The sequence below is a fragment of the Ahaetulla prasina genome, chromosome 1 (genome assembly GCF_028640845.1).
Source record: "Ahaetulla prasina isolate Xishuangbanna chromosome 1, ASM2864084v1, whole genome shotgun sequence".
NCBI classification, from domain to species: Eukaryota; Metazoa; Chordata; class Lepidosauria; order Squamata; family Colubridae; genus Ahaetulla; species Ahaetulla prasina.
Genome location: NC_080539.1, coordinates 142,092,073 through 142,106,891, shown reverse-complemented (window position 1 = coordinate 142,106,891; position 14,819 = coordinate 142,092,073). Strand labels below are relative to the sequence as shown.

Sequence of the window (14,819 nt, the reverse complement as noted above, 5' to 3'; positions counted from 1 at the left end):
ATAAGCTTTAGTCATTGGGCTTGAAGCAGTTCAGTTCTTTGCACATGCAGTGTTTGGGTCTAATCAAACAGCACATAATATGTAATTTTACTTCTTTCTATCCTCCACTAATTCAAATTCTCCCAATAACAATGTACAAAATGCATGAAATATGAATTGGGGGACAATTAAGAGGTAGAAAAATAATCCTGCAGCTAAAGAAATACAATGTTTGGTGCTAAACAATGTGATATGTAAATGCCAAGTTCTTTCCTGGGCACACAGTATGTTTCTTATTTATTCTGAACAATGTAAGTACATCTGTATTTAACTTGGAACACCTGATACCTTACAGACGTTAGCATCACTCTGTAGCTAAATTTCTATGGCACTGCAAGGGGTATATTTGCCAGGGGACTCTATTGTGTATATTATAACGTGGACCTTGAAATGTGTTCTCTTTTCTTTCCAGATGGGAATAGTGGGTAATTTTTTTGTTGCACAAACAACAAATATGCTGCAAACCTCTTTAATGCTTTGCTTTGTTCTTTGTTATCCTTCTTTGGATAAGAAATCTTAAACCAATTCCTTGTTTTCTCTGCTAGGTTGATACACCTTCCCATGTCGCTGACTAGCTTGAAACTGAAAGCTTTGTGGTTGTCTGATAACCAGTCTCAGCCTTTGCTTACCTTCCAGACAGATACAGACCCTGAAATGGGAGAAAAAATTTTAACATGTGTTTTACTTCCTCAAATGCCTTCTGAGCCTAGTTGCCAAGGTAAACATTCTTTGAGATCATGGGAAGCAAAGATGGCTCTCATCTGCATAAAGGAGGGGGGGAGTTAGTCCCCCTTGGTAACAAGCAGTGTGGGCATATGTAAAAAAAAAATTAAATGTACAAATTATGAAAGGTGCTAATGTCGTGGAAAATATTAGGTATAATTACATAGTATTGAAGACACCAACAAGTAAAGAGGAGGTTCTTTTATTAAAGGAACAAAGGCCTCGTATCTCTCCTACTTTCTTTAAACAAGAGTTGGAATATATTTTCTTCATTATATTCTTTGTTCTTTGTTTGTTAACATCAAACTGGTAAATCACTTGGTTTTGAAGAAATGAGATATATATCTATCGAACACCCCTGAACCCCTTTCCACTGACCTACATTCCACATACAGGTGCCATTTTAATATTAATACTAGTACTAGTACTAGTAATACTTACTACTAGTAATACCATTACTACTAGTAGTATCACTACTACTACTACTACTACTACTAATAGAATATAGAATACGGAATAACAAGAGTTGTAAGGGACCTTGTAGGACTTCTAGTCCAACCTCTACTCAAGTAGGAGACCCTATACCATTCTGGACAAATGGCTGTCCAGTCGTTCCACTGATTGATTGTTCTCAGTGTCAGGAAATTTCTGCTTAGATCTAGTTGGGATTTCTCTTTAATGAGCATCTATCCATTGCTTCTTGTCCTACCCCCAGGTGCTTTAGAGAATAAGTTCTCTGTGACTGTCCCTCATGTATTGGTACAGCTAACATGTCACCCCTAGTCTTTTTCTTTGTTAGACATACCTAGTTCCCTCAATTCTTCATCCTATGGTTTAGCCTTCATCTTTTAATGCTTCAGTGTTTAAAATATATATGCCATGAACTCCCTATGAATCTGGACGGTTAATCAATTTTAACCATTTCTTACACTGAAAATATGCATAATTTAAACAAAAGAAAATCAGCTTATTAACATGAAAATGTATGTTTTTTATTTCACTAAAAATAAGTTTCAGAAAACGAAAGGTTACTAAACATGGAGAGTTTAGCCAATGGAAAATAATCTAATAGACTTGGCATCTCAAGTGAGTGTTGAATGTAATTTTCAAATAGTTTTCAGTAAAAACTTGACATCCAAGCTTGAATACCCAGTGACTTTAACATCTGTGACATACACATCTGCTGTCTCTACTTGTCTGCTGTCATAACAGATAACCTTCCCCGCTGCGGAGCATTGGAGAACTTGGTAAATGAAATGTCAGATGAAACGTGGAATGAACGGGCAGTAAACAGAGTCAGTGCAATTCGCTTTTTGGATGATGAAAAAGATGAAGAAGACAATGAGATGGTGAGTTTTCTAGGGAAGTAAATAAAAATTATGGGTGCTGGAATAGTAGGCTGATGATAGTTTTGGAATAACGCTCACAACACCAATAGACTGCATGATATACAATTTGTGATCCCAATCTGTGTTTTTTTAAAAAAAAATCAAAGCCATTCTGTTTTAAACACCTGACTTTGGGCTAGTTTTCTCTTCTTCTTGCTTCTTTGATGTGGAGGTGGATCTGATTTTTCCTAAAGTGAAAAGAGAGGTGAGAATTCTTATGAAAGGTGCAAAATTTTGTGTTTTAGGCAATCACCTCTGGGAGATTTCCATTGGTCTATTGGCTACCATCACCACCACCATTCCATCCGTTTCTCTGCTGTCCCTTCCATTGTCCCTCCTTCATTTCATAATCATTTACACCAATGCCTGGAACCTTTAAGCTACCAGGAAGAATTTGGTATCCTGTTCAAATGAAGGAGAGCGTGGTGGGAGCATCTGTCACTGTTCTTATGAGACCTCTGTTGAAACACACACAGTGCACACTCACATTTACAGTTGTCCTGAAGGAAGTTCAAATGTCAAGCAGCAACCAATCATGCTTCCAAATTGTAGCTGGGTGATAGAAGAGTTTCTGTGGCATACAGATGTAAGATATTAAACCCAAGCCAAAACTTTGGCTTAGCTTGTTGTGTGAACCAGGCTTTATGGTTTATAAATTTTAACATATGTAGCTCGGTCATAGGAATCAACCAATGGTTAAGAAAACAATTTAGCATAATGTATAAACCAAGCTAGCATCTGAAATGAAGTCTAGTATGAGCCTAAAATAAATTTAAATATGCATAGGAATGTTCCTGCTTTGAAAATTCATCATATTTTTAGTTAAAGAGATATGATTTTAATTTTATAATTGATTAAAGGTCAAAAATTATTCTATATATACTTACCCTGATTAATTAATATTTGAAAAATTAAAAGTAAAATACAAAACAGGAAAACAAACAAAACAAAACAACAAACATTCAACCCTAAAACAACAAAAAAGAAAAAAAAAGTTTTTCTGTTTTGTATTTTACTTTTTATGATAAAACCATAAATAATGAAAAAGGAAAATTAATTGTTTAAAACAATTTCTGCCTACTTCAGTCTTCATCCCTATTCAGTAAGACTGATTAAAAATGTGCATTTTCATATAAATACTATCGTCTTGTCAATCAGTGTTGCTAGAATTTATTCATTTAATTTCATTAAAATTTGTCAAAATTTTAAGCACCATATAGATTACCACTATGTTTAGAGTTTATGAAATATATTAGCAATATATTATTAACACTAAGCTGTTTAGACCTCATGTATATAATAACATACAATTTACAACAATCTGTTGTTTCTATAACTATAGCAAATGGTTGCTGAAATAACAATAATTTCAGGGCAAAATTAACTAGCATTATAAAAATACTATTAATGGTAGAACAGGTGTTCCATAATGAGCGGTTTTCTTTTAAACATTGATAAAAATATAATATTTGCTACCATATAATGTTGTGGGGCCCTGAAAATTATTTTGCATTCCAGTAGTCTCAGGGATATTACAATAATATAAGGTTGTTTTCTTATCTTTTGGTTACATGATTACAGTGGCTTACAAGACAAGATATTACAGTATAATTCTTGTATGCTTGTAGATCTTGCTATTGGCATATGAGAATTTGGAACTATGGGTACTGACATGTCTGGTTTATTTCCCAGAGTCCATGTTATAGATTTCTGAAGAGCAGATCTATCTTGAAATATTGTACATAGCATCTTAAGTATATATCCACACCATTTATATGCACATCGCTTTTTCAGATATAAATATAATTGGCATAATTGGCAGATTAAGCATGAATAAAACTGAATAATCCTCTATAATTTCTGGAGATAATTCAGACCAAGATCTCAAGTTATTGTTAAAAGAGCCCAAATAAAATAATCAGAATATCAAATTGTTTTCCCTTCTGATGACCAGTAATGCTTTACAATGGGATAACATGCTGTTGGGCGATGTTATTAAAAACCATAATTTTCTTCTTCTCTTCATATACTTTCCTAGAACAACAGATTCCCATATTATGGCAAAAATCTCTTTTTGAAACTTTTATATTTCAAATCAGTTTGCAATCTTTTTTGTGGCAGAATCTGTTGTTCAAGAAAAGAAGTTTTCTATTTCTTCTTGGTGAGATATGAATATTCTTTTGAAAACAGTATAGGTAACTGTATAAAATCCATATGCTAGAAAAAAGCTGTAGCAGTACTGTCATCTTTATAAATACTTAAACTGGGAATGGTGGACTCGGTGATAGTAACTAGTCAAGATTTAATCTAAGAACAATTAAGTTAATATTAATCCCCATAACCAGTGGTGATAACAAGTTAGTCCTGTGCATTTGTATGACAGGAAGTTCATGAACTTTGTAGATGAGAAAGCAGCACTTCAGCTTTTTGTATACTAAGTTTGTGCAGCCCATCAGATTTGACATGGCAAAGGTCCTCTGAGCTTGCTTTGATATTCATGTTGAATCTGTAGGCAACTCCTTACACACCACCTGTCTTTTCCAGCTGCTTAAAGGAATTGCAGACAGGTGCCTCACAAACACCTTTGCAGACTCCAAGGCACCTTTGCTGGATGTTTTCTCTGTAACACATTTCTTCTTATTTCTCGGCCCGGCTATTTCAGCATGAAAATGGTGATTGCTTATGTTTCTATTTCACAATACACCTAACTAAAAGATCTTTTAGCTGTTAAAACTTGAAAAGCCATTTTAATGAATAGAGAAATACAGTTTTAAGAAGGCAGACACAAGGAATCATTTACTCCACTGTTTGTTTTTAGCGGACACTCCTAAGGCGAGCCACTCCACACCCTGGGGAATTAAAGAACATGAAAAAGACAGTGGAGAATTTACGGAATGATCTGAATGCTGCTAAAGGACTGGATTCAAACAAAAATGAGGTCAATAATGTCAATGACAGAGTGACCACTTCTGTGTAGATCCTCACATCCTCCACGTTGTTACTCCTGTGTCTTCTCTCCGCTGTTGAAACATTTACCGTTGCATCCTGGAAATACCATCCATTCAACCCTCCTCATATGTCTTTGACCGGAGATCCAACTCATCTTGTCCTTGTGTCATTTCTTGGGAAGGTGCTTCTCGGCGGAAGAAAGTGCCTGACTTCATTCCAAGCATTTGAACGCAGCACAAGTGCACTGAGCAAAGTTCTTTGCTGTCATATCTCCTATCATATTTGTCTGTCAATGACTTTCTACTGTTGTCATTCCCATAAATGTTAAGTTGTTGGTTTCTGGGTTTTTGGATAAGGGAAATACACTATTATAGAACCTTGGCTGGTTTTCTACTAAGATATTCTCCTCAAATCCCTTCATGGCTGAACTATTTATATGGCTGTTTGACTTATCATGAAAAGAACTAGTTGTATGGAGAAGTTATACTTCTACCTCCTGGGCAGCTCAGATGATGTAAATTTTATAATTTTGTATAGGAGTTTCGTAACAAAAAAACAAATATGTTTTTAAAAGAAAATTTTAAAAAAGTAGATTTTGCTATTTCTATTGGATTAATTCCAAAGATGTTCATGATTGTCCTATTGCATGTGCCTTAATGCAGCCTAAATCAAGCTAAACAGAAAATGTAATGAGATCAGTTAAAACCAGGGTGCCTCTTTCAATGTGTTATCTTGCAAATAATTAACTTTTACTCTCCTTTACAAAAGTTGTTAAAGGCATCTTTTTTCTACTATTGTGATGATGCTAGATCCTCAAACTCTGCCTTCCTTATGATATGATTCATCGACAATTATGAAAAATAATTTTGGCTGCCAAAGCATTGCAGTCAGTAGAATTTCAGTGCCCATCTTTAACTATACCATCTGTAAACAAGTTTAAAAAAACAAAATACACAGCAACTAGTGCCTATGTTGTGGAAACAAATGTTATCTGCTATACAGACATGATATTCTCATACATTTGAAGGTTTTATAGATACATAAGACCTAATAAATACCTTAAGAAGCATAATGGCTCAATAACTCTCATTTTACTAGGAAAAAATCTATTATGTTGGATGTTGATTCATTTGAGTTTCAATGAACCAAAGCTCTTGGCTAACTCCTATGTTATAAAGTTTATCATGACTCAAATTTGTTTTGAAATGTAAGCAAGAAGTTCCTATGGAAGCTTACTAAATGCTGATATTTTCAGGCTTAAACAGAATAAGAGTTCTCTATAAAGTTATTTTTCATTTTTTTAATAACTCGGAAAAAGAATGAATAAGTTGACAATTCAGTTTGTGACTGTATTTTGGTTCATATCTTTGTTGTGACATGTGAAAACTGGCTTACTATTGAATTACTGAATTGGCCAAAAAAAAATGGAAAAATCCACAAGCAACCAAATGGCTTTTGTAAACCTTCTATGCAGTTCCCAATACACTAAAACTCTAGATAGTATACTTTCCAAAAGATTACAATAGATGATCTAATTCTCAAACTCCTATTTAATAAGTGAATATTCATCAATATATGAAGTGTATCTGGAAAATGTGTGTGTTTGAGAGTGTATGTATATGAATGTAGTACTTGAGTGTAATTTTACTTTAGGGAGAATAGACAGAAAAATTCCAATAACTGAACATGGCTCCAGGTTTTTTCCTTCCCTATTCTTTAATTTCCTCACTGTAAAAGAAATACCATCAAATTGCCTAAAGGAAACCAACATGCATTTTTTTCTGTGGAGGCTTCTGTCTATAAAACATTGTGAAACCAGTAGAGATGAATTAAAAATATTTAGATGAATTAAAAATATACTTACCAAGACAGCTATAAACAGGTCTGCATATGCTTAGTGCTCCATATGTTCTTGAGCAGAAGCGTCTTTTGATGTTTTAAGAACTTGCTGCAAATACTTGCGACTTCCCTGTTAATAAATACGAATCATATATAGCAGTCATTTCTTCATACTTTGCTAATTTTAATGAGACTAAAACCCATGAATGCACAACTTTGAGTTGCACGATCAGTTTCTTCATTTGAATGGACTCCTGTGAGGTCATCCTCAAAAGCACAAATTTAAATATTGTATTTTTCAGAGTATAAGATGCACCTTAGGTTTTGGGGAGGAAAATAAGAAAAAAGCTGATTGGCAGGTGGATTGGCCTCCCGGAATACCCCCAATCAGCTGTTCCCAGAGGTGAATTTTAGCAACAGGTTCCTTGGTTGTGAGCTCTGTGCCTTGCTTTTTTTTTTTTTGCTTTTTTTTCTGCCTCTGAAACTGTTTCAGAAAAAACCTTTTTCTGCCTCTGAAAGCCTCTGAAACAGAGCTTCAGAAAAAAAGCCTCTGAAGCTCTGTTTGGGAGCTTCTTTTCGGAAGCTCTGTTTGGGGGCTTTGTTTCTGATGCTTTTTTCAGTCTCTGAAACCTTCGTTTGAGAAGCTGGGCGGGGCTACATTTGGAGTATAAGACACATCCAGATTTTCACCCTCTCTTTTTGGGGAAAAAGGTGCATCTTATACTCCGAAAAATACAGTAAATGGTCAAATCAGATAAAAGTAAATTGGGGCATCATTTAAAAGTTTTAAGAAAAGAATATATCTGGGCTAGACTCAAGTGGCCAGAAGAACGTTGCACTTGGTTTGCTTTTAACCACTACCTGATACCAAAAGTTAGCTTCTCAACATTTGAAAGTGAAGAGTTGAGTAGTGTTGCTTGATATATATTTATATAAAAACAGAACTGTAAGATAAGACAAAGCACAGCAAGTTTATTCCCCATTCTCTATCTCCTCATTTCTACCACCATTATGGCTAAATATCTATGGAGATGTTCAGTCTTTCAGGTCAGGGTTGTCCCAAAGGTGCATTTTTGGGACACCATTATGGCTATTCTTCATTGTTCAGGAAAGGCACTTTGAGAGTTACAAGAAGGAGATGATAAACTTGCCTTCTGGGAACTTCCGCATGAAGTATAAATGATGCTCATTAGGGTTTGAAATATGTGAAATATCTATCCCTGAAGAATCAGTAACATAGTTTGCTATTTGATTCACTGAAAGGTTAATTAGTGGTTAAATACGAACTTTTCTTTCTTGGGATGGATATACAAGTACTCTTCACTTTATGACCATAATTAGGAAGCCTGAGTCGGAGGCGACCAGCAAGCAAACAAACAAACATGGCGCTCTGGCTGGGAGGTGGCAGTGTGGAGCTCCACCTCTGCCCAGCGAGAGTGGAGCAGGCAGGGTGTACACCTTCCCCGCTGCCAAAGTGGCGCTGGCACTGGCTGGGAGAGATGCATGAGCTGAATGTTTGGAGCTGCGCTTGGCGGAGTTTGCAAGCGGGCTCAGCGGGGCCACTTAGCAGGGAGACCCCAGCCCGTTTGGTTCACTTCAGCGCAAGGTGGGAATGCAACAGATAGAGGAAATCGGTACCTCTCGGTGTTCAGCCCTCAAAGACTCCTTTGGGGTGACTTTTTCTGCTTTTGAAACATTACATTTAGCAACAATAAAAAAAGAAAAAACTTTTGTAATATCATTTCTCTTTTCCCCCCTCTCTGTTTCTCTCCTTCTCCCCCTCCGTGGGGGAGGGGACGGAACCTCAGAACTGGTGCTGAGTGGTGGGAATGACATCCGAAGGCTGACGAACCCAGGAGCAGCACGCCCATGCTCGGCTTATAGGGAGGTGGGGCATCCCAATAGAGGCAGCTCTGCAGGAAAAGAAACTGCTTTTTTTTGCTGAGCCAAGCCGATGCAGGGTCGGCATTGTGGCTCCGCATCGTAATGGCTTCAGGAGGAGCAGGACGGGACTCTGCCACCCCCATTGTGAAGCGTGTGAGTGAAAAAGTTCATTCAACCAATTCCAACTCCGCAAGATCTTTTTCTTTCGCGAGAAGTTGGTACTGGTTGAGTGAAACACAATGGAGAAATGCAATTGGAGCTGGGCTGGGGTGACTGCGCACGTGCCCACAGACAAGCCTCTGCGTGTCACAACTGGCACGCCTGCCATAGGTTTGCCATCACGGAGATAGTATGAAGTAATACGACTGTGGTTAATAATTAAATTTTGCAGTTTGTTACATAAACATATTTTATGGGTGGTTCTCATTTAGCAGCTGCCTCTTTTGATGCCCCTTTGCAGTTATGAGACTGGTGAAAAATAACTTTAGAACAATCCTTGCATTTACAACCTTTACAGGTCTGTAAAGCAAAGGAAAGCTGAAGTTCGATCATAAACACAATTTATTTCACTTGCCAACTGCTGTTCTTAATTGAATAAGTTGCCAGTTGCAATTATGGTCACTAACCCTGTTTATTAAGTCCTCTGCTACTTGAGGTGTTGCTTAAATATATATTCTGCTGCTTTTGTTCAACAGGCTCATTACAGGAACTGACTTTTCTTTCTATAAAAGAAATACTTGGTTCATACTACTTAATGATAGTACTCCCAAATACAGCTTTATGCAGCTTATTTACTAATTTGGGGGGTTATTTACTTATTTACTTCAGACGATTATGAACTTGGCTCAGTTCTCAAACGTCAGAAGTTGCGTAAGTTCCTGTGCTAGCCAGATTCCAGTTTCTTATTCAATCGCATATTTAGGATGATACAATGTATATCGCGCACACACACATACATCCACACATTTTTGTGATTCAGGAGATCTAGATCAGAGTTTCCCAAAGTTGAGGTGCATCCTTTGGGAAGTGGGGAGTCCAGGAGATTTGTCAATAATCTTTTAGTTACTTTTTTTTTTTTTACATTTATATCCCGCCCATTGTTACAATAAACCTACCTTTCCTAAATGCACCTTTCATTGCATTGTTTTCCTTGTTCATTTGTGTTCATCGTGGTGTTTTGATTTGTAAGGGACATGTGTGTAATAAGATTACACTAAAGGGAGACTTGATGGCAGAAAGTTTATGGATCCCTGCTTTAGAAACCATACCAAAAAAAAAAAAAAAAGGAGTGCTAAGCCCTAAAGTTTGTTTGTTTTTTTAAATTTTGCTTACTTTTGGCTTAGTATAATACATAAATCTAGCCATGTCTGACATATTCAGATCATGGCTCCCACTATTATTTTAGAAAGTACTAGGGTATTATTATTTATTTGGTAAATTTATATTGCCACCCATTTCACATAGACGTGGGTGTATGACCCTGAGTTGTGTACAAAGTTAAAAACACAAAACAATATAATACACATTTCCTGATAACCTTACCTCCTGGCTATGGATGACCTCACCCATGTAGCTTCATGTAGCTGAATCCAGTGATACCTCACAATGTAGGGGCCAAAGATGTGACTTCTTGCTCCTGATCAAACTTGAGTGGAACCAACCACGGAGGAAGGAGGACTGTACTGCCCACCCGCAATTCTCACAGCCGGTCCAGAAGGTCCTTCTATAATCAATGGTACTGAAGGCCTCCATCAGGTCAAGTAGAGCAAGGATGGATGCATTACCCCCAAGCTGCTCCTGCCAGAGGTCATCTAAAACAGGGCTCTCCAACCTTGGTCCCTTTAAGACTTGTGGACTTCAACTCCCAGAGTCCCTCAGCCAGCAAAGCTGGCTGAGGAACTCTGGGATTTGAAGTCCACAAGTCTTAAAGGGACCAAGGTTGGAGAATCCTGATCTAAAAGCATCACCAGGGCTGATTTAGTCCCACATCCAGGCCTGAAAACAAATTGAAAGGGGTCCAGGATAACATGTTTTGATGGAGGGGATCTTCCCCGCCGCCTTGAAAGAGGCGGTGGTGAGACCCCTCCTCAAGAAGCCTTCCCTGGACCCAGCTATTTTGGGTAATTACCGTCCAGTCTCCAACCTTCGCTTTATCGCGAAGGTTGTAGAGAGTGTGGTGGCATGGCAGTTTCCTCAGTACCTGGAGGAAGCTGTCTATCTAGACCCGTTCCAGTCCGGCTTCCGGCCCGGGCATAGCACGGAGACAGCTTTGGTCGCGTTGGTGGATGACCTCTGGAGGGCCAGGGACAGGGGTTGCTCCTCTGCCTTGGTCCTGTTAGATCTCTCATCGGCTTTTGATACCATCGACCATGGTATCTTGCTGCGCCGGTTGGAGGGGTTGGGAGTGGGAGGCACCGTTTATCGGTGGTTCTCCTCCTACCTCTCTGACCGGTCGCAGACGGTGTTGACAGGAGGGCAGAGATCGACCGCGAGGCACCTCACTTGTGGGGTGCCGCAGGGGTCGATTCTCTCGCCTCTCCTGTTCAACATCTATATGAAGCCGTTGGGCGAGGTCATCAGTGGCTTTGGGGTGAGCTATCATCTGTACGCTGATGATACTCAGCTGTACTTTTCCACCCCAGGCCACCCCAGCGAAGCTGTCGAAGTGCTGTCCCGTTGTCTGGAGGCCGTACGGGTCTGGATGGGGAGAAACAGACTCAGACTCAATCCATCCAAGATGGAGTGGCTGTGGATGCCGGCATCTCGGTACAGTCAGCTGCAACCGCAGCTGACTGTTGGGGGTGAGTCATTGGCCCCGACGGAAAGGGTGCGCAACTTGGGCGTTCTCCTGGATGGACGGCTGTCGTTTGAAGACCATGTGGCGGCCGTCTCCAGGAGAGCTTTTTACCAGGTTCGCCTGGTTCGCCAGTTGCGCCCCTTTCTGGACTGGGATGCCTTATGCACGGTCACTCATGCTCTCGTCACTTCTCGCCTGGATTATTGCAATGCTCTCTACATGGGGCTACCCCTGAGGTGCACCCAGAGACTTCAGCTAGTCCAGAATGCAGCTGCGCGGGTGATTGAGGGAGCACCATGCTGCTCCCGGGTAACACTACTCCTGCGCAGTCTGCACTGGCTACCTGTGGTCTTTCGGGTGCGCTTCAAGGTTCTGGTTACCACCTTTAAAGCGCTCCATGGCTTAGGGCCCGGGTACTTACGGGACCGCCTGCTGTTACCTTATGCCTCCCATCGACCCGTACGCTCTCACAGAGAGGGTCTTCTCAGGGTGCCGTCCGCCAAGCAATGCCGGCTGGCGGCCCCAGGAAGGGCCTTCTGTTGGAGCACCTACTCTCTGGAACGACCTTCCCCGGTTTGCGCCAAATATTTGACCTTCGGACCTTTCGTGGAATTAAAACTCATTTATTCATTCAAGCGGGACTGGACTGATTTTTTAGATTTTTTAAATTTCTAAATTTTAAATTTTAAATTTTTAAATCTTCTGTAATTTTATATGGGGTATTTTAGGTTGGTCAATTTGACGGTTTTAATTCGGCCACTACTGAATAGGTATTTTAAATTGATTTTTAACTTTGTATACTTATTGCTTTTTATCTTGGCTGTACACCGCCCTGAGTCCTTCGGGAGAAGGGCGGTATAAAAGTTTAATTAATAAATAAATAAAATAAATAAATAAAAATGTTTCGTTCATGATCCACTAAAACTGCTGAATCGCTACCTTCTCAACAATACTGGACCCTGGATTCACATAATCAGTTCCAGATGGCTGCAAAATGTCTTCCTGTTTGTGACATGTTTACTCATACTCTAAATCAGGCGTGTCTAACCTGCAGCCCTGGACAGCTGGGAATGCGGCCCAACAGGATCGTAAACTTTTTAACATTATTTACAGACATACACGCACGCACACACAAATATATATTCCTCTTTGCTCAATGCGGCCTAGGCAAGCCAGAAGGTTGGACATGCTTGTTCTAAATATTCTTTGGCTGTTTCTGTGCTGATGATGTCTCTTCATATCAGATAGTAATATGTAACATTGGCTCAATGAATCCAGGCTGAAAATCCAGTCTAAATCACTCCAAACCTAATCTAAACATACTTTTTTTTTGGGGGGGGGGGATAAAGCAGAATGGATGTTAAAACAATGATCATATATCTTGAATGAAATGGAACTAATTGCCAGGGATTCAGGCAAAAGTATCAAGAATGAAATACTCATCATTCCCACAAAATGAACCTGTTGCAAGACCAAGTGTACATAGAGATGTGGCCAAAAGTATTGTTATCCCTCCCAAGGGGTAAAATACTCTCAGTCCACCAGATTCCACGATCCAATAGCGATCTTGGCTGGTAGTTCGGAGAACCGGTAGCAATTGCGGTGTGAGGCTCCGCCCATCCACCCAGCTGTCGTTACTTCCTGGTTGTAACCAGGAAGTAATGTGTTTTGTACCCTCTGCACATGCGCAGAAAGGTTTTGCACATGCACAGAGGGTGTGCATGTGCATGTGATGTGCACGTACACGCAAGTGAAGCAATCACGTGCGTGCAGCACGTGCATTTCCGAACCGGTAAGAAAGGTAAGTAGATTTTACCCCTACCCCTCCCCTTTTCCCCAAGAACTCCAATTTGCAGTGAAATAAGTGGATAACTGGCATAAGTAAATGGCATCCATCCACCATTCTTTTTTTCATAGTCTATAGAGCAGACACCATGGCAAATGACGAGTGTCTTCCATCCTTCATTTGCTATCTAGTGCTTTTTGGAGGGCAAGAATTAGATCTGAGTAGGTTCAAACCCATCCGTTCTGGTTTGCTAAATTAAAATCCATTCTGAGTTGACTGCTCTGCCTTAGAATCTGGGCTTGCCCAATGCAATGCAAGTGCCTGTAACATTTCAGCTAAATTATGAGCAATGTTCAAAATCCAATTTTGGAGCACTTACAGTATCTCCATATATGATTACCAAGTTATGTAAGTTTCATTCCTATCCATCAGATCAGGACAGACAATTTGATCTCTTTAATTGCAGCCCTAGGAATCTGATCTAATCACAATTACTTAAAAATGACTACATGGGGTTTTTTGCCTTTTTGAAATGGTAACACCCAAATCTATCCATATTCACCTTAAAATTGTGGGAAATAGTTTAAAAAAAACCCAGAGACTGAAACTGAAGCTCAGGAAAAATAAAATCTCCACCCTGTCTACACTTGTGGCATATTTCCTATATTCTCCAACCCTTTGAATCATTGGACATCTATCATGTCTTCACCATTTCCAAAATTGTGATGTATGTTGTTTGGGTTCCTAAAAACTAGTCCATCCTTGCCCTAGATTAGGGTTCCCAACCGGGGGATGCGAGACGATATTCCAGGGGGTGCAAAAACTTGATTTTAGAAGTTTTAAAATTATAGTGTATATGCATAATTATATGCATATAATTATTTACTTTGGTAAAGGGTGTGAGAATATATCAGAAGCATTCTAGGAATAGTGTTGTGGCTCCAGCCCCACCCACCCCGGGCCTGGCCCCCTGCCAGAAAGTGACTCAGAGAGTGAGGGGGGAGGGCTATTGGGGCTCCCCTCTGCACGGCCGGCCTCTCTGGCTCAGCTCCAGGAGCCAGAGGCAGGCCAGGTGGAGGAGGTGACGAGGCCTCTGTCTCCTGTATCTCCCCCTGCCCAGGCAACGCTTCCAGACCCAGCTGTGGACAATCAGTCCTGGTTAGATCCCAAGTTTCATAGACAAGAGAGGCGGGAACAACAAAAGAAGGGGTGGGGGCAAGCCTAGAGAGTGCTGAGTCACGGAGCCACACCCCACAGGGTATAAAAGCAGGAGGGGCTGCTCTACTACTTTGTGACGGACAAAACAAACTGACTGGAGAAAACTTGAGCTGAACTATTTGACTGAGCATTTGGCCTGGATTGCTGTTTGTTCCTGACTTCCTGGTTGCTCCGGTAACGAGCTTCTGTGCCACTG

The 14,819-nt window shown here is 39.8% G+C and overlaps 1 protein-coding gene across 1 annotated transcript in view; it reads left to right on the top strand.

The window, feature by feature from the left end:
• The window catches only part of LRRC1 (leucine rich repeat containing 1), a 102,056-nt gene extending 94,964 nt beyond the window's left edge, over positions 1 to 7,092 (top strand). The window contains exons 12-14 of the mRNA XM_058177058.1: positions 585 to 757; positions 1,975 to 2,111; positions 4,969 to 7,092. Coding sequence (XP_058033041.1) covers positions 585 to 757; positions 1,975 to 2,111; positions 4,969 to 5,127 — 469 coding nt within the window. The 3' untranslated portion in view covers positions 5,128 to 7,092. The remainder of the gene's footprint in view (positions 1 to 584; positions 758 to 1,974; positions 2,112 to 4,968) is intronic.
• Positions 7,093 to 14,819: the final 7,727 nt, after the last annotated feature.